We start from the raw sequence: 21,590 nt of genomic DNA on the forward strand, positions 1-21,590 counted from the left end.
ACAGTCGTCCAGTGGTTTTCGAACCGTCCTACAGTCCAGTGGTTTCCGAACCGTCCTACAGTCCAGTGGTTTCCAAACCGTCCTACAGTCCAGTGGTTTTCAAACCGTCCTACAGTCCAGTGGTTTTTAAACCGTCCTACAGTCCAGTGGTTTTCAAACCGTCCTATAGTCCAGTGGTTTTCAAACCGTCCTACAGTCCAGTGGTTTCCAAACCGTCCTACAGTCCAGTGGTTTCCAAACCGTCCTACAGTCCAGTGGTTTCCAAACCGTACCTATAGTCCATTGGATTTCAAACCGTCCTACAGTCCAGTGGTTTCCAAACCGTCCTACAGTCCAGCGGTTTCCAAACCGTCCTACAGTCCAGTGGTTTCCAAACCGTCCTACAGTCCAGTGGTTTCCAAACCGTCCTACAGTCCAGTGGTTTCCAAACCGTACCTATAGTCCATTGGATTTCAAACCGTCCTACAGTCCAGTGGTTTCCAAACCGTCCTACAGTCCAGTGGTTTCCAAACCGTCCTACAGTCCAGTGGTTTCCAAACCGTCCTACAGTCCAGTGGTTTCCAAACCATCCTATAGTCCAGTGGTTTTCAAACCGTCCTACAGTCCAGTGGTTTCCAAACCATCCTATAGTCCAGTGGTTTTCAAACCGTCCTACAGTCCAGTGGTTTACAAACCATCCTATAGTCCAGTGGTTTTCAGACCGTCCTACAGTCCAGTGGTTTACAAACCATCCTATAGTCCAGTGGTTTTCAAACCGTCCTACAGTCCAGTGGTTTACAAACCATCCTATAGTCCAGTGGTTTTCAAACCGTCCTACAGTCCAGTGGTTTCCAACCGTCCTATAGTCCAGTGGTTTTCAAATCGTCCTACAGTCCAGTGGTTTACAAACCATCCTATAGTCCAGTGGTTTTCAAACCGTCCTACAGTCCAGTGGTTTCCAAACCGTCCTACAGTCCAGTGGTTTACAAACCATCCTATAGTCCAGTGGTTTTCAAACCGTCCTACAGTCCAGTGGTTTACAAACCATCCTATAGTCCAGTGGTTTTCAAACCGTCCTACAGTCCAGTGGTTTACAAACCATCCTATAGTCCAGTGGTTTTAAAACCGTCCTACAGTCCAGTGGTTTTCAAACCGTCCTACAGTCCAGTGGTTTTCAAACCGTCCTACAGTCCAGTGGTTTCCAAACCGTCCTACAGTCCAGTGGTTTACAAACCATCCTATAGTCCAGTGGTTTTCAAACCGTCCTACAGTCCAGTGGTTTCCAAACCGTCCTACAGTCCAGTGGTTTCCAAACCGTCCTACAGTCCAGTGGTTTCCAAACTGTCCTATAGTCCAGTGGTTTCCAAACCGTCCTACAGTCCAGTGGTTTACAAACCATCCTACAGTCCAGTGGTTTTCAAACCGTCCTACAGTCCAGTGGTTTCCAAACCGTCCTACAGTCCAGTGGTTTCCAAACCGTCCTACAGTCCAGTGGTTTACAAACTTTCCTATAGTCCAGTGGTTTACAAACCGTCCTACAGTCCAGTGGTTTACAAACCGTCCTACAGTCCAGTGGTTTTCAAACCATCCTATAGTCTAGTGGTTTACAAACCTTCCTACAGTCCAGTGGTTTCCAAACTGTCCTATAGTCTAGTGGTTTTCAAACCATCCTATAGTCCAGTGGTTTTCAAACCATCCTATAGTCCAGTGGTTTCCAAACCATCCTATAGTCCAGTGGTTTACAAACCTTCCTATAGTCCAGTGGTTTCCAAACTGTCCTATAGTCCAGTGGTTTACAAACCATCCTATAGTCTAGTGGTTTACAAACCTTCCTATAGTCCAGTTGTTTCCAAACTGTCCTATAGTCTAGTGGTTTTCAAACTGTACCTACAGTCCAGTGGTTTCCAAACTGTCCTATAGTCCAGTGGTTTACAAACCTTCCTATAGTCCAGTGGTTTCCAAACTGTCCTATAGTCCAGTGGTTTCCAAACTGTCCTATAGTCCAGTGGTTTCCAAACTGTACCTACAGTCCAGTGGTTTCCAAACTGTCCTATAGTCCAGTGGTTTACAAACCTTCCTATAGTCCAGTGGTTTCCAAACTGTCCTATAGTCCAGTGGTTTACAAACCTTCCTATAGTCCAGTGGTTTCCAAACTGTCCTATAGTCCAGTGGTTTTCAAACCTTCCTATAGTCCAGTGGTTTACAAACCATCCTACAGTCCAGTGGTTTTTAAACCGTCCTACAGTCCAGTGGTTTCCAAACCATCCTATAGTCTAGTGGTTTACAAACCTTCCTATAGTCCAGTGGTTTACAAACCATCCTATAGTCTAGTGGTTTACAAACCTTCCTATAGTCCAGTGGTTTACAAACCTATACTCGGGGACCCGCAGACTTTTCACAATTTAGTTGTAGCCCTGAACTAATTTACTGCCAGCCTGTCTCCCTGCTTGCTACCAAAACACCTGTTAGAGAGGATGAGCCTGACAGTTCACAGGGAAAACACACCTGTCCTAACAGACAACATGGGGGCACGGTTGGGCACAGTGAGTGTGGGAACAACACTGCAATGCCAGCTGAGGCACATCTGAGGAGTTACAGACAGCAAATAGAAAGGGTTGTGTGTGTGTGTCTTCCTGCAGCCTACCATGATGACATCCCCGGCCCGGATGTTGAGAGCAGTGGGGTCGTGGATGTTCCAATAGTCTTTCAGAGCTCTCACCTGCAGGACACCTGTAGCATCTGTGTGTGAGAAAGACAGAGAGGGGAGAAAGAGACAGAGTGGGACAGAGAGAGGGGAGAAAGAGAGAGAGTGGAACAGAGAGAGGGGAGAAAGAGAGAGAGTGGAACAGAGAGGGGAGAAAGAGAAAGAGTGGGACAGAGAAAGGGGAGAAAGAGAGAGAATGGGACAGAGAGAGGGGAGAAAGAGAGAGAGAGGGGAGAAAGAGAGAGAGTGGGACAGAGAGAGGGGAGAAAGAGAAAGAGTGGGACAGAGAGAGGGGAGAAAGAGAAAGAGTGGGACAGAGAGAGGGGAGAAAGAGAAAGAGTGGAACAGAGAGAGGGGAGAAAGAGAGAGAGTGGGACAGAGAGGGGAGAAAGAGAAAGAGTGGGACAGAGAGAGGGGAGAAAGAGAGAGAGTGGGACAGAGAGAGGGGAGAAAGAGAAAGAGTGGGACAGAGAGAGGGGAGAAAGAGAAAGAGTGGGACAGAGAGAGGGGAGAAAGAGTGGAACAGAGAGAGGGGAGAAAGAGAGAGAGTGGGACAGAGAGGGGAGAAAGAGAAAGAGTGGGACAGAGAGAGGGGAGAAAGAGAGAGAGTGGGACAGAGAGAGGGGAGAAAGAGAAAGAGTGGGACAGAGAGAGGGGAGATAAAGAGAGAGTGGGACAGAGAGAGGGGAGAAAGAGAGAGAGTGGGACAGAGAGAGGGGAGAAAGAGAGAGAGTAGGACAGAGAGAGGGGAGAAAGAGAGAGAGTGGGACAGAGAGAGGGGAGAAAGAGAGAGAGTGGGACAGAGAGAGGGGAGAAAGAGAGAGAGTGGGACAGAGAGAGGGGAGAAAGAGAGAGAGTGGGACAGAGAGAGGGGAGAAAGAGAAAGAGTGGGACAGAGAGAGGGGAGATAAAGAGAGAGTGGGACAGAGAGGGGGGAGAAAGATAGAGAGTGGGACAGAGAGAGGGGAGATAAAGAGAGAGTGGGACAGAGAGAGGGGAGAAAGAGAGAGAGTGGGACAGAGAGAGGGGAGAAAGAGAGAGAGAGGGGAGAAAGAGAGAGTGGGACAGAGAGAGGGGAGAAAGAGAAAGAGTGGGACAGAGAGAGGGTAGAAAGAGAGAGAGTGGGACAGAGAGAGGGGAGAAAAAGAGAGAGAGTGGGACAGAGAGAGGGGAGAAAGAGAGAGAGAGTGGGACAGAGAGAGGAGAGAAAGAGAGAGAGAGTGGGACAGAGAGAGGGGAGAAATAGAGAGTGGGACAGAGAGAGGGGGAAAGAGAGAGAGTGGGGCGGAGAGAAAGAGAGAGAGTGGAACAGAGAGAGGGGAGAAAGAAAGAGAGTGGAACAGAGAGAGGGGAGAAAGAGAGAGTGGGACAGAGAGAGGGGAGAAAGAGAGAGAGTGGAACAAAGAGAGGGGAGAAAGAGAGAGAGTGGAACAGAGAGAGGGGAGAAAGAGAGAGAGTGGGACAGAGAGAGGGGAGAAAGAGAGAGAGAGTGGGACAGAGAGAGGGGAGAAAGAGAGAGAGTGGGACAGAGAGAGGGGAGAAAGAGAGAGAGTGGGACAGAGAGAGGGGAGAAAGGGAGAGAGTGGAACAGAGAGAGGGGAGAAAGGGAAAGAGTGGGACAGAGAGAGGGGAGAAAGAGAGAGAGTGGGACAGAGAGAGGGGAGAAAGAGAAAGAGTGGGACAGAGAGAGGGGAGAAAGAGAAAGAGTGGAACAGAGAGAGGGGAGAAAGAGAGAGAGTGGGACAGAGAGGGGAGAAAGAGGGACAGAGAGAGGGGAGAAAGAGAGATAGTGGGACAGAGAGAGGGGAGAAAGAGAGAGTGGGACAAAGAGAGGGGAGAAAGAGAGAGTGGAACAGAGAGAGGGGAGAAAGAGAGAGTGGGACAGAGAGAGGGGAGAAAGAGAGAGAGTGGGACAGAGAGGGGAGAAAGAGAAAGAGTGGGACAGAGAGAGGGGAGAAAGAGAGAGAGTGGGACAGAGAGAGGGGAGAAAGAGAAAGAGTGGGACAGAGAGAGGGGAGATAAAGAGAGAGTGGGACAGAGAGAGGGGAGAAAGAGAGAGAGTGGGACAGAGAGAGGGGAGAAAGAGAGAGAGTGGGACAGAGAGAGGGGAGAAAGAGAGAGAGTGGGACAGAGAGAGGGGAGAAAGAGAGAGAGTGGGACAGAGAGAGGGGAGAAAGAGAAAGAGTGGGACAGAGAGAGGGGAGATAAAGAGAGAGTGGGACAGAGAGGGGGGAGAAAGATAGAGAGTGGGACAGAGAGAGGGGAGATAAAGAGAGAGTGGGACAGAGAGAGGGGAGAAAGAGAGAGAGTGGGACAGAGAGAGGGGAGAAAGAGAGAGAGAGGGGAGAAAGAGAGAGTGGGACAGAGAGAGGGGAGAAAGAGAAAGAGTGGGACAGAGAGAGGGTAGAAAGAGAGAGAGTGGGACAGAGAGAGGGGAGAAAAAGAGAGAGAGTGGGACAGAGAGAGGGGAGAAAGAGAGAGAGAGTGGGACAGAGAGAGGAGAGAAAGAGAGAGAGAGTGGGACAGAGAGAGGGGAGAAATAGAGAGTGGGACAGAGAGAGGGGGAAAGAGAGAGAGTGGGGCGGAGAGAAAGAGAGAGAGTGGAACAGAGAGAGGGGAGAAAGAAAGAGAGTGGAACAGAGAGAGGGGAGAAAGAGAGAGTGGGACAGAGAGAGGGGAGAAAGAGAGAGAGTGGAACAAAGAGAGGGGAGAAAGAGAGAGAGTGGAACAGAGAGAGGGGAGAAAGAGAGAGAGTGGGACAGAGAGAGGGGAGAAAGAGAGAGAGAGTGGGACAGAGAGAGGGGAGAAAGAGAGAGAGTGGGACAGAGAGAGGGGAGAAAGAGAGAGAGTGGGACAGAGAGAGGGGAGAAAGGGAGAGAGTGGAACAGAGAGAGGGGAGAAAGGGAAAGAGTGGAACAGAGAGAGGGGAGAAAGAGAGAGAGTGGGACAGAGAGAGGGGAGAAAGGGAGAGAGTGGGACAGAGAGAGGGGAGAAAGAGAGAGAGTGGGACAGAGAGAGGGGAGAAAGAGAGAGAGTGGAACAGAGAGAGGGGAGAAAGAGGGACAGAGAGAGGGGAGAAAGAGAGATAGTGGGACAGAGAGAGGGGAGAAAGAGAGAGTGGGACAAAGAGAGGGGAGAAAGAGAGAGTGGAACAGAGAGAGGGGAGAAAGAGAGAGTGGGACAGAGAGAGGGGAGAAAGAGAGAGAGTGGGACAGAGAGAGGGGAGAAAGAGAGAGAGTGGGACAGAGAGAGGGGAGAAAGAGAGAGAGTGGGACAGAGAGAGGGGAGAAAGAGAGAGAGTGGGACAGAGAGAGGGGAGAAAGAGAGAGAGTGGGACAGAGAGAGGGGAGAAAGAGAGAGAGTGGGACAGAGAGAGGGGAGAAAGAGAGAGAGTGGGACAGAGAGAGGGGAGAAAGAGAGAGAGTGGGACAGAGAGAGGGGAGAAAGAGAGAGAGTGGGACAGAGAGATGGGAGAAATAGAGAGAGTGGGACAGAGAGAGGGGAGAAAGAGAGAGAGTGGGACAGAGAGAAAGAGAGAGATAGGAGAAAGAGAGACACACACAAAGTTAGTTCAGGGAATTGGTATGAACGAAGGCAGGAAGAAAATACAGCCCAATGATTGATACATACTGACATGTACACCACTTTCAAATCACCTTAAGGGGATATACCCAGACGCCGCTACAATCCCAATGCCTGTTGTTTTTTAATTAGTCACATCCGGCACTGGTATGGAATGTAGTGACATCAGAGAGCAGAGTCAGTCAGTGCTGTATTCAGCTTCTGACTGGTTGGTACACATCAATAATTAATCCATGACGAGGAGGTGTGGTGGCTGATTGTGTTCTATTCATCTGTTATTCACTCTTCTCTGAACACAGAGAATAACAGGAAGTCTCTCTCCACAGCCTCCATGTTTGAAGCAGCAGTCTGCTGACTGAGGAAAACAAGTGCTCATTATGGCCTGAGTTCCCAGGCTGCGAGAACCAGATCAAAGAACCAGGCCTGCTGGATTACAGAGGAGATAGCACAAACAGCAGAGGTCCAAAACACAGTCTCAAGCATGCGCACGTACACAGGGGTGGCACGCAACAATCACACACAAACAAACGCATAGGTCGCACACACACACCTAGTCTTTTGGTTGTGTGTGTGCGCACGTGAGAGTGTGTGTGAGCTGATAGGGTTATGTAACCTGTACTCCATGAGGTTAAACACAGCTGCTTGGTGAATTACAGCTTTGAGTATTTCATATCCCTCAGTCTCTCCTCTGGGCCTCTCTCGCTATAGGAACGTCTGCATTGGCTCTGTCTCAGTCTGTCTCCTCTCCCAACACACACACACCTCTGAACACACTGTCCTGCAGAACTCAAACTGCAAGAGAATGCAAGAGTCGCTTCACTACACTAAAGCACAAAGAAAGAAATCCGCTAGCAGGAATCTATGCTGACATTTTTTTCCATTTTTGCGGCTAAATATACTTTTTTTAACACACAAATACATTTAGGAACACAATAAAAATATTTAAGGAAGATCGTTTTTATAAGAAATTACCAAAAGTGAAAGATTAAAATGTTTTTGTGGTGTTCTATGCTCAAGCAAGTACAATTTACCGTCAAATATTTTAGCCACTTTTTTAGACAAAAATGTTCCGCTGCCCCTTTAAGGGTAACAGTGAGACTGGCATGTCTGTCTGGGAGAGATGAGATTCTCCCGTGTCTCTTCACTAGCAGTTGAGTTGAGCGAGCTCAAACAAGCTAACATGAAAAACAACCTAGCATGGGAACAAAATGATTTCCATAGCCAAGAAACACAAGGACAAAGTCACTCAAGTAGACTCTATGGCTACACACTGCTAAAACAGCCAACATACTTAGAAAATACCTACAGCAGCAATGTATACGCTATAAATCAAAACTCATACTTGACTTTTTCAGTTTGTGAGTAAAAAGGTCACACTGTAGAGCCCTGGTTCAAGGACAATAAAACAGGCGGAAAACAGAATGAGAGATAAAGACTGCCAAAGAATGATACTTCATGGAATAATGTCTTCATGTGTTAACAACCATCTCCTGTCCCAGTGTATTCCAGTGATGACTGGTGCTCTGTTCACCTCGTAGGAGCTGCTTGATGTCCTTGCTGGCGTGGGAGGTGGTGAACTGGTTCACCATGTCCAGGGCTGTCTGGTTGTACGTGTTACGGATGTTCACGTCTATACCAGCCTGTCAAAACCACACACAACGTTATTGTCAATCAGATGTGCACTGAAACACAGCAGCACATTCAACATCAATGTTCTCAAGTCTAATGCAGTCAACGGCAATGTATTGTACAGCCTATTCAATAAAACACTTCACTTACAATGGACAACATGTTACCAACTGTTAGTTGAATGTGGAAGAATAGTGATTGAATCAGACTAGTTAAAGACTAAGTGAGGTTGATGTCCCTCCAGGTGTCTTACCTCTAGCAGCTGTCTGACCACCTCCGTCTTGCCGTAGAGGGCAGCCTCGTGCAGGGCAGTGCCAGCCTTAGTGGCCCTGTTGATGTCGATGCCCGCTTTCAGCAGCAACCTGAACCAGAGAGGAACAACACAGTACTACTTTAGTACAGATTCAAGTTTACAAAGGCTGTTAACTCCAGGGTGAATTGTAAAGGTTTCTGCGAGGCAGAGCCATGGATGGAGCCAGCAGGACCAGATGCCAGGACAGTATATTATGTCAATGGCAAGTGTTACAGTGATCCACCGTAGCTAGTCTGCTCAACATCCCACTTCACATGAACTCACTGAGGTGCCAGGGGGAAATTTGGAGAATTCACACTCGATTCCAACTGCACAGACACACACACACACTCAAATATCCTGGTAGTGAACAAGGTAGTTAACCCACTGTTCCTAGGCCGTCATTGAAAACAAGAATTTGTTCTTAACTGACTTGCCTGGTTAAATAAAGGTTAAAATAAATAAAAAAGTAGACAAGTTAAACTTTAGGAATATTAGTAGGAATGTCAGAGCTCTTCTGGGAATGTACAGCATGGAAAGTTCACACACACACACACACACACACACACACACACACACACGGCAAGGGGAAGTGGGCATCCACACATGCCCACATGCAAAATGGTTTGGTAACTAACTAACTAACTAATGCAAACCCATAACCCCTGTCTTTCCATGACATACCTGCTCATCAGCCAAACCAGAACCATACCACAACCACACCATCTCATAATGACCTCTGTCACAATCACACCATTTATCTATAGTAACCCAAAATAACAATACAAGACTGATTCAGACAGTGACAGTGATTTGCATCATCAGTTTGCCTCACCACTCACTTTAGTAAATAAATCACGCATCTAACAAGAAGTCACTTAGAGCGAGAGAGGGAGACAGAGAGAAAGAGAGAGGGATTTTTGGGGCTCAGTTGCCAAGCAGGGGGGCCATGCTGGGGACAAAGACAGGAGAGAGACAGAGATATAGAGACAGGTAGAGGAAGAACACCTCTCTCTTACGTGAACTTCATTATTCTCATCCTGTTTCAGATACTGTGCTTCAGCATCTCTCACTCTCCCCCCTCCCCCTCTGCCCTGCGGCTGCTAAGCCCCGGGTCAGCGTGCTTGTTTCATTTCCCCTTAGAAACACAAAGGAGGGCAGGCTCATCAAAGTCTCTCTATCCCTCTGGTTTGGCTGGATGCTGAAAGAGAGAGCCCTATCCTGTTCTCCTCTCCTCCTTTGGGGCCGCACTGACTCAATAACCCACTGTTCATATCCCCCCTTTAATATCTCTACTACATGGATGTCTATGTGGGGCCAAAGTGGTGGAACCATGGGACCGGTTACAGCATGTATTGTGGTGACATAACCGTGTGATTGGACCACAGGGCATTGTTATGGAGTCATATGGCCACTGGATCCCAGAAATCCTTGTGCCATGGTTGAATACACAGTTTCTCTCTTATCAATTGAAGCCAATGAAAGCCTTGACTGTTTCTTTGGTACGGTGGTTTGGACCAGGGAGGTGTGTCAGAGAAAGGGCAGACCACCACACAAACAAATAGGACTCCTTAACACTAGAACTGCTAAAGCAGTCATTTTCACTGCTCATTCATGGTATTTATTACTCTGCCATTTAAGTCATGCCGCGCTCAGTCATTGACTTTTCTCAAATAACCCAGTGGGGCCTGCACCACTCCTTCCTCCGACAGTGGGGCCTGCTCCACTCCTTCTCCCGGCAGTGGGGCCTGCTCCACTCCTTCCTCCGACAGTGGGGCCTGCTCCACTCCTTCTCCAGGCAGTGGGGCCTGCTCCACTCCTTCTCCCGGCAGTGGGGCCTGCTCCACTCCTTCCTCCGACAGTGGGGCCTGCTCCACTCCTTCTCCAGGCAGTGGGGCCTGCTCCACTCCTTCTACCGGCAGTGGGGCCTGCTCCACTCCTTCCTCCGACAGTGGGGCCTGCTCCACTCCTTCTCCCGGCAGTGGGGCCTGCTCCACTCCTTCCTCCGACAGTGGGGCCTGCTCCACTCCTTCTCCCGACAGTGGGGCCTGCTCCACTCCTTCTCCCGACAGTGGGGCCTGCTCCACTCCTTCTCTCGACAGTTGAAGGCGCTGTCCCAGTTGATAATCACCTCAATAATTGCCTCAAAACTGAACCTAAAACGAAACTAATTTCACACATATAACAGATTGAATAAATTAAGTAAAGTATGATAGGGAGAAAAGGTACACATATAACAGATTGAATAAATGAAGTAAAGTATGATAGGGAGAAAGGGTACACATATAACAGATTGAATAAATGAAGTAAAGTATGATAGGGAGAAAAGGTACACATATAACAGATTGAATAACTGAAGTAAAGTATGATAGGGAGAAAGGGTACACATATAACAGATTGAATAAATGAAGTAAAGTATGATAGGGAGAAAGGGTACACATATAACAGATTGAATAAATGAAGTAAAGTATGATAGGGAGAAAGGGTACACATATAACAGATTGAATAAATGAAGTAAAGTATGATAGGGAGAAAGGGTACACATATAACAGATTGAATAAATGAAGTAAAGTATGATAGGGAGAAAAGGTACACATATAACAGATTGAATAAATGAAGTAAAGTATGATAGGGAGAAAGGGTACACATATAACAGATTGAATAAATGAAGTAAAGTATGATAGGGAGAAAGGGTACACATATAACAGATTGAATAAATGAAGTAAAGTATGATAGGGAGAAAAGGTACACATATAACAGATTGAATAACTGAAGTAAAGTATGATAGGGAGAAAGGGTACACATATAACAGATTGAATAAATGAAGTAAAGTATGATAGGGAGAAAAGGTACACATATAACAGATTGAATAAATGAAGTAAAGTATGATAGGGAGAAAAGGTACACATATAACAGATTGAATAAATGAAGTAAAGTATGATAGGGAGAAAAGGTACACATATAACAGATTGAATAACTGAAGTAAAGTATGATAGGGAGAAAAGGTACACATATAACAGATTGAATAAATGAAGTAAAGTATGATAGGGAGAAAGGGTACACATATAACAGATTGAATAAATGAAGTAAAGTATGATAGGGAGAAAGGGTACACATATAACAGATTGAATAAATGAAGTAAAGTATGATAGGGAGAAAGGGTACACATATAACAGATTGAATAAATGAAGTAAAGTATGATAGGGAGAAAAGGTACACATATAACAGATTGAATAAATGAAGTAAAGTATGATAGGGAGAAAGGGTACACATATAACAGATTGAATAACTGAAGTAAAGTATGATAGGGAGAAAGGGTACACATATAACAGATTGAATAAATGAAGTAAAGTATGATAGGGAGAAAGGGTACACATATAACAGATTGAATAAATGAAGTAAAGTATGATAGGGAGAAAGGGTACACATATAACAGATTGAATAAATGAAGTAAAGTATGATAGGGAGAAAGGGTACACATATAACAGATTGAATAAATGAAGTAAAGTATGATAGGGAGAAAGGGTACACATATAACAGATTGAATAAATGAAGTAAAGTATGATAGGGAGAAAGGGTACACATATAACAGATTGAATAAATGAAGTAAAGTATGATAGGGAGAAAGGGTACACATATAACAGATTGAATAAATGAAGTAAAGTATGATAGGGAGAAAGGGTACACATATAACAGATTGAATAAATGAAGTAAAGTATGATAGGGAGAAAGGGTACACATATAACAGATTGAATAAATGAAGTAAAGTATGATAGGGAGAAAGGGTACACATATAACAGATTGAATAAATGAAGTAAAGTATGATAGGGAGAAAGGGGGAGGGAAGCAAACCATGCATAATTATGTCATCACCAATTGTGAATTAAAAACAGGCCATCCTATTGTATTGATCTATTCTAATTAGAATCTTAAATGATATGTACTCTAAATCATTCCACTGAATCACAGCAGTCTTATCAGTCTACTCTGGGCTACTTGGGAGCAGGCTACACCGCGAGAGAGTGCGTAATGAACATGTTGAACGGCTTTCAATATTTGGGAAAACATCTACATTGTGCAGCATGTGAGTGTTGGAGACCTTACAGTGGCAAGGGGAGAAATGTCTCCATGGACAATTTCTTAACTTCACTGTCATTGGCGAACAATTTGAAAACAAGTCTGGCTGGCACCATGAACAAAGTGAGACGGGAACTCCCTACCTCTGCACAAAATAAGGCACCTGCTGTTGTACTCCTCAACAGTGCTGAAGAATGACAAGACAACGGAACCCAAAGAGAAAACCGGAGACTATTACGCACTACAACCAAACAAAGGTGTCAATGTGTGTTAAGGCAGGTGAAATGTATGAAGATTTGAGTAAACTGTTGGGACAAGGGATAACAGTTAAATTAAGTCCAACTGATGGCATTGAAGATGCACACAATATAAGCGCGTGCTGACAATAACTGACTATTTGTGACTGCTGTCATATCAACACTTACATTTGAAGTTTACATACACCTTAGCCAAATAAATGTAAAAACTCAGTTTTTCACAATTCCTGACATTTAATCCAAGTAAAAATGTCCTGTTTTAGGTCAGTTAGGATCACAATTTTATTTTAAGAATGTGAAATGTCAGAATAATAGTAGAGAGAATTATTTATTTCAGCTTTTATGTCTTTCATCACATTCCCAGTGGGTCAGAAGTTTACATACACTCAATTATTATTTGGTAGCATTGCCTTTAAATTGTTTAAACATGCTTCCCACAATAAGTTGGGTGAATTTTGGCCCATTCCTCCTGACAGAGATGCTGTAACTGAGTCAGGTTTGTAGGCCTCCTTGCTCGCACACGTATTTTCAGTTCTGCCCACAAATCTTCTATAGGATGAGGTCAGGGCTTTGTGATGGCCACTCCAATACCTTGACTTTGTTGTCCTTAAGCCATTTTGCCACAACTTTGGGAGTATGCTTGGGGTCATTGTCCAATTGGAAGACCCATTTGCAACCAAGCGTTAACTTCCTGACTGATGTCTTGAGATTTTGCTTCAATATATCCACATCATTTTTCTCCCTCATGATGCCATCTATTTTGTGAAGTGCACCAGTCCGTCTTGCAGGAAAACACCCCCACAACAAGATGCTGCCACCCCCGTGCTTCACAGTTGGGATGGTGTTCTTCGGCTTGCAAGCCTCCCCCTTTTTCTCAAAACATAACAATGGTCATTATGGCCAAACAGTTCTATTTTTGTTTCATCAGACCAGAGGACATTTCTCAAAAAAATACAATCTTTGTCCCCAAGTGCAGTTGCAAACCATAGTCTGGCTTTTTTATGGCGGTTTTGGAGCAGTGGCTTCTTGCTGAGCGACCTTTCAGGTTATGTCGATATAGGACTCGTTTTACTGTGGATATAGATACTTTTGTACCTATTTCCTCCAGCATCTTCACAAGGTCCTTTGTTGTTGTTCTGGGATTGATTTGCACTTTTCGCACCAAAGTACGTTCATCTCTAGGAGACAGAACGCGTCTCCTTCCTGAGCGGTATGATGGCTGCGTGATCCCATGGTGTTTATACTGGCATACTATTGTTTGTACAGATGCATGTGGTACCTTCAGGCGTTTGGAAATTGCTGCCAAGGATGAACCAGACTTGTGGAGGTCTATAATTTCTTTTCTGAGGTCTTGGCTGATTTCTTTAGATTTTCCCATAATGTCAAGCAAAGAGGCACTGAGTTTGAAGGTAGGTCTTGAAATACATCCACAGGTACACCACCAATTGACTCAAATTATGTCAATTAGCCTATCAGAAGCTTCTAAAGCCATGACATCATGTTCTGGAATTTCCCAAGCAGTTTAAAGGCACAGTCAACTTAGTATATGTAAACTTCTGACCCACTGGAATTGTGATACAGTGAATTATAAGTGAAATAATCTGTCTGTAAACAATTGTTGGAAAAATGACTTGTGTCATGCACAAAGTAGATGTCCTAACCGACTTGTCAAAACTATAGTTTGTTAACAAGAAATTTGTGGAATGGTTGAAAACGAGTTTTAATGACTCCAACCTAAGTGTATGTAAACTTCCGACTTCAACTGTATATTGATTATAATGCCACTGTTGCTTTTGCCTCGAATTGCACTATTTATCAAGGCCACTTCACGCTTATAATGATGTTTAGGTTACTGATGTTTCCATCATTTGACCGTGCATCTTTTCACCGTGCATATTGGTGGTTGGGGTATGTTTTGTGTACTTATAAAAAGAAGCTGTTACCGCGTCCAACACATACACTTTCTGTTTCATAGTTGTAACAACTCCACTAAGAACATTTCTTGAACACTTGAATAATATTTTTTGACGTATAGCGTAAAGTAACATAAACAAATGAAAATGCTATGGAGTTCTTTGAAATAAAATAAAAATGGTATTCTAATGTTACCCAAGGCTTTCATACACACAACCAAATGATTGTTTTTGCGACAGCCTATATAAAAAGTATGAATTACACTGTTAGAATGTTGCAGTCAGAATGACTGCTCATTAGCTTGAATTAGAGGCCCAGCAGTTCTAGTGTTAACAGTCTGGTCCCAGCTACTACTGATAAATCAGCAGCCACATCTCACTGGCAGATCTGGGTCACATTGGCAGCACTGCAGCCTCACACCAGAGAGCCTCCCTCTCCGTCTCTCTCCAGTGTCTTTCTGCATATCCATCTCTCTCGCTCTCTCAGCCTGGTGACAGACTGCTGCAGCTGTCAGTGAAACATGGGAACAGGGCTGCAGAGTAGACCCCCTCCTCCTCCCCTTCTCTATGGCAGGGCTCAGGGTGACCTGGGTGTCTGGTACTGGACTGTACCAGACAGACTCTGATGTAGGTCTCCATAGAGGTACTAGGGGATTGGGACTGTGGCCCCTGGTGGAGTGGACATTGGACAGGCCGTTTTATAGCCTCCCAGGTAGTCAGAGCAGAGATTGGGGTACTAAATATTTGTCTAGATCCACTTGAGAGAGAGAATAAACACATTCACACACCACAGTGTTCCAGAGTGAGGGTGTGGAGACAGAGCCATGTCTGGTGGTTCTTGTCTTGTCCACAGTACCGTGGAGAGGAAGAGGAGGAGGGAAGGAGAGAGGGGCAGAGGGTAGACCCATGGGAACCATTTACTGTCCTGTTGAGTCTCCCAGCACACCAGTTCCAGATCAGTGACTGTGTTAACCCTGTCAGACCCCTGTCCACCTCAGAGTAGGTGTTCAATCACACAGAAAATGTACTGACCAACCATGATCAATCATAGCCTTTCATTTAGTATGGGACAAATTAGAGGAATGACAGGCAGAGGATTAAGACCCACAAGAAAATATCAATCTATCAATGGGCAGTGTACACACAAATCATTATGGTCTGAATCGCAGCCTGACAAACGTGTACACAAATCTGCATTAAAACTTGACATCAATGCATGATATATACAACACTTATTACACAACACGAGTTTTGCGTACGTTTCACAAGTTCAGATTGTGAAAAACAATAGGAAGTCTCTTACCGGATGATGTCCTTGTGTCCGTTGCGTGCGGCGAGGTGCAGCGGAGTGTTAAAGCCTGAGTCTGCAGGTTCCTTACTATTACCCTCTAACAGAGCCACCACCATGTTACTGCTCAACAACAGCTGAGCAACCTGACCTCATCAAGTCATGGAGAAAGGGAAATTGAAGGAGAGAGAGGGAGAGAGAGAGAGAGAGAGAGAGAGAGAGAGAGAGAAGAAAGAGCGAGAGAAAGTGAGAGAGAGAGAGAGAGAGAGAGAGAGAATAGAGAGAGAGAGAGAGAGAGAGAAGAAAGAGCGAGAGAAAGTGAGAGAGAGAGAGAGAAGAGAGAGAGAGAGAATAGAGAGAGAGAGAAAGCGAGAGAGAGAAGAGAGAGTGAGAGAACGCGAGAGAGGGGAGGGGAGAAGGAGGGGTGATAAAGAAAAGACAGGGTGATGAGTACAGGCTTCAACTGTTACCAACACATGTACATTTCATGCACTGTTAGGACAAGGGATAACGCACACACACAAGTCTGAAACATTTATGAGTCCTGTGATTTGACATGGGAGGACCCACAGGTGAGTGTGAGGTAAAACAGGAGTGACCCAGTGGCATAAACTGGCCCACACATCTGGCCCACACACTGGATGACACCTCAACACTCACTGAATGACTGCTGCTGCTGGGAGACTGGTCTGGGACAGAGGACAGGAGGAAACACAAAGGGACAGAGAGGGAAAAGGAGAGAGAGAAAGGAAGAGTGGAAGGAGAGAGAGAAATAGAAATAGGGAGGGCCTCGCCACACCCTGGCACCCCAACACAGCAGCTGATGCCCATAAACACACTACACACACACTACACACACACACACACACACACACACACACACAGACACACACACACACACACACACACACGGTGGAGCCAGTGTCAGCATTCTAAAGATATCCCATTCTAAATCAATCCTGGGGGACAATAGTTACAGGCTAACTCTCTCAAGTCTCATTTAACAAACACACAAGCACAAACAAAGCTGCCCAGCAAACCTTCCAGTAATAGAAGTTACAGACGGACTTGCCAATACTTCCTCTCCAGCCCACATCCAGATAAATAAGCATGAAAGACAAGGGGACTTTCCAGCCCAGTAGGAGAGGAGAGCAGCGTTCCCAATGAGTGTGTGTGTGTGTACTATTACTTCACCCTGGCTTGGTTCGGCTTCACACTGTCCTATCCAAACTAAACGCTGCTGCAGCACTATTTGGGACCAGGGACCTTGATTGAGGCAGTGCACAGAGTTTGAAATACACTCACATTGGCTTGGTGGTGTTTGAATGGCTATAGGAACTGAAAAAGTCATATTCAAACCTATTGTGCGGTCAGGGAGAGATGTTTCTGAAATTGTCAAACTGGTTTAATGATGCAGGCCTAAACTGCCCAATTCACCATTAAGTCATAGTAACCAAATGTACATTTGAGATGGAGAGAGTGTGACAATTGAGTGAGAATAACTGTGCTCAAGAAAGAAAGAAAGTAAAGAGTGCAGAAGTGAGATGTATTTGATGGAAGAGGAGCAGTTGTGACAACGCAGTCCATCCCAGATCCAGAGGGGTTGCATCTGTCCAGCTGTGACCTCTGTCTAGACTAACACAGGCCATGAGTTACATCACTGCAGTCCATCCCAGATCCAGAGGGGTTGCATCTGTCCAGCTGTGACCTCTGTCTAGACTAACACAGGTCATGAGTTACATCACTGCAGTCCATCCCAGATCCAGAGGGGTTGCATCTGTCCAGCTGTGACCTCTGTCTAGACTAACACAGGCCATGAGTTACATCACTGCAGTCCATCCCAGATCCAGAGGGGTTGTATCTGTCCAGCTGTGACCTCTGTCTAGACTAACACAGGCCAAGAGTTACATCACTGTCTGTCTCTGTGAGCCTGGGCCAGTGGTGGGGGAGGAGAAACACACACACACTCTTACCTTGACTCTACCGAACTCACAGGCCAGGTCTAGGGGGGTCTTCTTGGTTTTGTTGATCAGACAGGGGTTGGACTGGTGCTGCAGCAGCATCTCAGACTGAGAGAAACAGACAGACAGGGAATCAACACACACACACACACACACACACATATTAACACACACACACACACACACAGACAATATTAAATACCATACACTGTCACCGGGGCCATTAGGAGAGTAGGTTATGTTATGTGGATGTGGTCATGCAGATAACATTACAACACACATAGCCAGGGAGATGATGTCAGATGTTTCTATCAGCACCTGGTGCTGCCTGCCGTATCCAAGGACACAGAGTATTTGGTGAAAACAGACAGTCCATTAGCCCTGGTCATTCTGCTCTGGGAATACATAGTAGATGACAGGACCGGAGGCTGTTACAATCAAATGGGACTTCATGGTCTGTGCAGATAAATGCTTTTCACACAAACTGTGGTCCTAAAAGGCTTACAAATCAATTAATGTGGCGTAACCTGAACACATCCTGACAATGCTTGTAGGATAGTTCCTGATCTATTTCCCAATTATTTGAATTCCATTTAGTTAGTTTTTTTCTTTGCGCTCAATGTGCAGTTTCTCTAGAGATAAATCAGATCAAAGCCGAACTGTGTAATGTAGTAGGGAGTTGTAGTTTCCAACAGGCCAATATTCTACATAGTTCAGCGCAGGAAATGTGGGTAGTTAACTACAATGACCATAATCCATTGCATGCATACCTGTCCCGTCTGTGTGGGGCATACACAGAGGGAGCGCGCGATTTAGAGCAGTTGCGCGAGGTATCTCTACCTGAAAACGCACCGTCTATCATCATGGGACTTTTATTCATTGTTTTATTCTGTGTTGTTAAAGCGAAAACCATAAATCGGACCGAAACCAAACCGACTTATCACTCAGCACTACAGGGGGTGAGACGGGGACGGACTGACGGACGGGGGTTAGTAACAAAGACAAGGTTCCTAATCCCCCCTAAACCTGATCACCCCATCATTACCCCCTCAAACCCTACAAATCCAATAACCCTTATCCTGCCTCGTTCTTCTCTCTCCCTCTCCCTCTCCAATCCAATCACACCAACATGCCTCTCCTCTCCCAGCTTGCTACCTATCCCCTGACCCCTCAATCTCTTAAATGACTGTACCACCAACCACCACTCATCCTACTCTATCCCCTGCCAGATCACATCTGTTTTGGGGCTATGGCTGTGATTTGTTGACAGTTTGTTTACTGTTTAAGACTTAAGTGGACTGACCAAACATGACCACACACATCTAAATCTCAGATAAGTGACCCACAGTAAACCAGCATCAGCTTTGTGGACAGAACAGCATACATTCCACCCAATCCAGCAGAATGGGGATATCTGTTGACAGTGCTTAACGATGTCTGTCTGTCTGTCTGTCTGTCTGTCTGTCTGTCTGTCTGTCTGTCTGTCTGTCTGTCTGTGGGTCTGTGTGTGGGTGTGTGTACTGACCACGTCATAGTGTCCGTACTGTGCGGCCAGGTGCAGGGGGATGTGTCCATCCTGTGAGACCCCATTGACTCCAGCTCCGGCCCGCAGCAGCATAAGGACAGAATCAGCCTTGCCCTGCCATGCTGCATAGTGGAGCGGACGCATACCTGCAGGAGGCAGCACATCTATGATCACATACAGTGGCTTGCGAACGTATTCACCCCCTTGGCATGTTTCCTACTTTACTGCCTTACAACCTGGAATTAAAATGGATATTTGGCAGGTTTGTATAATTTGATTTACACAACATGTCTACCACGTTGAAGATGCAAAATATTTTTTTATTGTGAAACAAACAAGAAATGAGACCAAAATAATAGAAAACTTGAGGGTGCATAACTATTCACACCCCTAAAGTCAATACTTTGTAGAGCCACCTTTTGCAGCAATTACAGCTGCAAGTCTCTTGGCGTATGTCTCTATAAGCTTGGCACATCTAGCCACTGGGATTTTTGCCCATTCTTCAAGGCAAAACTGCTCCAGCTCCATGGATGGGTTCCGCTGGTGTACAGGAATCTTTAAGTCATACCACAGATTCTCAATTGGATTGAGGTCTGGGCTTTGACTAGGCCATTCCAAGACATTTAAATGTTTCCCCTTAAACCACTCGAGTGTTGCTTTAGCAGTATGCTTAGGGTCATTGTCCTGCTGGAAGGTGAACCTCCATCCCAGTCTCAAATCTCTGGAAGACAAACAGGTTTCCTACAAGAATGTCTCTGTATTTATCGCCACCCATCATTCCTTCAATTCTGACCAGTTTCCCAGTCCCTGCCGATGAAAAATATCCCCACAGCATGATGCTGCCACCACCATGCTTCACTGTGGGGATGGTGTTCTCCGGGTGATGAGAGGTGTTGGGTTTGCGCCAGACGTAGCGTTTTCCTTGATGGCCAAAAAGCTACATTTTAGTCTCATCTGACCAGAGTACCTTCTTCCATATATTTGGGGAGTCTCCCACATGCCGTTCGGCGAACACCAAACGTGTTTGCTTCTTTTTTTCTTCAAGCAATGGCTTTTTTTCTTGCTACTCTTCAGTAATGCCCAGCTACGTGGAGTGTACGGCTTAAAGTGGTCCTATGGACAGATACTCCAATCTCCGCTGTGGAGCTTCGCAGCTCCTTCAGGGTTATCTTTGGTCTCTTTGTTGCCTCTCTGCTTAATGCCCACTTTGCCTGTTCTGAGTTTTGGTGGGCAGCCCTCTCTTGGCAGGTTTGTTGTGGTGCCATATCCTTCCCATTATTTAATCATGGATTTAATGGTACCCGTGGGATGTTCAAAGTTTCTAATATTTTTTATAACCCAACCCTGATCTGTACTTCTCCACAACTTTGTCCCTGATCTGTTTGGAGAGATCCTTGGTCTTCATAGTGCCGCTTGGTTGGTGGTGCCCCTTGCTTAGTGGTGTTGCAGGCTCTGGGGCCTTTCAGAACAGTGAATATATAATGAGATTGTGTGATCATGTGACACTTAGATTGCACACAGGTGGACTTTATTTACCTAATTATGTGACTTATGAAGGTAATTGGTTGCACCAGATCTTATTTAGGGGCTACATAGCAAAAGGGGTGAATATGTACAGTGGGGAGAACAAGTATTCGATACACTGCCGATTTTGCAGGTTTTCCTACTTACAAAGCATGTAGAGGTCTGTAATTTTTATCATAGGTACACTTCAACTGTGAGAGACGGAATCCAAAATAAAAATCCAGAAAATCATTGTATGATTTTTAAGTAATTTGTTTGCATTTTATTGCATGACATAAGTATTTGATCACCTACCAACCAGTAAGAATTCCAGCTCCCACAGACCTGTTAGTTTTTCTTTAAGAAGCCCTCCTGTTCTCCACTCATTACCTGTATTAACTGCACCTGTTTGAACTCATTACCTGTATAAAAGACACATGTCCACATACTTCAATCAAACAGACTCCAACCTCTCCACAATGGCCAAGACCAGAGAGCTGTGTAAGGACATCAGGGATAAAATTGTAGACCTGCACAAGGCTGGGATGGGCTACAGAACAATAGGCAAGCAGTTGGTGAGAAGGCAACAACTGTTGGCTCAATTATTAGAAGATGGAAGAAGATGACGGTCAATCAGCCTCAGTCGGGGGCTCCTTGCAAGATTTCACCTCGTGGGGCATCAATGATCATGAGGAAGGTGTCAGCCCAGAACTACACGGCAGGACTTGGTCAATGACCTGAAGAGAGCTGGGACCACAGTCTCAAAGAAAACCATTAGTAACACACTACGCCGTCATGAATCCTGCAGCGCACGCAAGGTCCCCCTGCTCAAGCCAGCGCATGTCCAGGCCCGTCTGAAGTTTCCCAATGACCATCTGGA

The 21,590-nt window shown here is 45.5% G+C and overlaps 1 protein-coding gene across 11 annotated transcripts in view; it reads right to left on the bottom strand.

Moving 5' to 3' along the window:
- Nucleotides 1–21,590, bottom strand: part of caskin2b (CASK interacting protein 2b) — a 90,794-nt gene that overhangs the window by 16,078 nt on the left and 53,126 nt on the right. For 6 of the 11 annotated variants that reach the window (XM_036941294.2, XM_036941293.2, XM_036941292.2 and 3 more), the window contains exons 5-10: nt 19,208–19,353; nt 17,695–17,790; nt 15,737–15,867; nt 8,148–8,256; nt 7,797–7,905; nt 2,624–2,718 (exon numbers count right to left, since the gene is read on the bottom strand). In XM_036941294.2, the coding sequence (XP_036797189.2) occupies nt 2,624–2,718; nt 7,797–7,905; nt 8,148–8,256; nt 15,737–15,867; nt 17,695–17,790; nt 19,208–19,353 (686 nt within the window). The remainder of the gene's footprint in view (nt 1–2,623; nt 2,719–7,796; nt 7,906–8,147; nt 8,257–15,736; nt 15,868–17,694; nt 17,791–19,207; nt 19,354–21,590) is intronic. The other 5 variants (XM_090196818.1, XM_090196817.1, XM_090196816.1 and 2 more) reach the window with 1 other exon arrangement.

Source organism: Oncorhynchus mykiss, chromosome 13, assembly GCF_057628025.1.
Source record: "Oncorhynchus mykiss isolate SJ-2025 chromosome 13, ASM5762802v1, whole genome shotgun sequence".
NCBI lineage: Eukaryota > Metazoa > Chordata > Actinopteri > Salmoniformes > Salmonidae > Oncorhynchus > Oncorhynchus mykiss.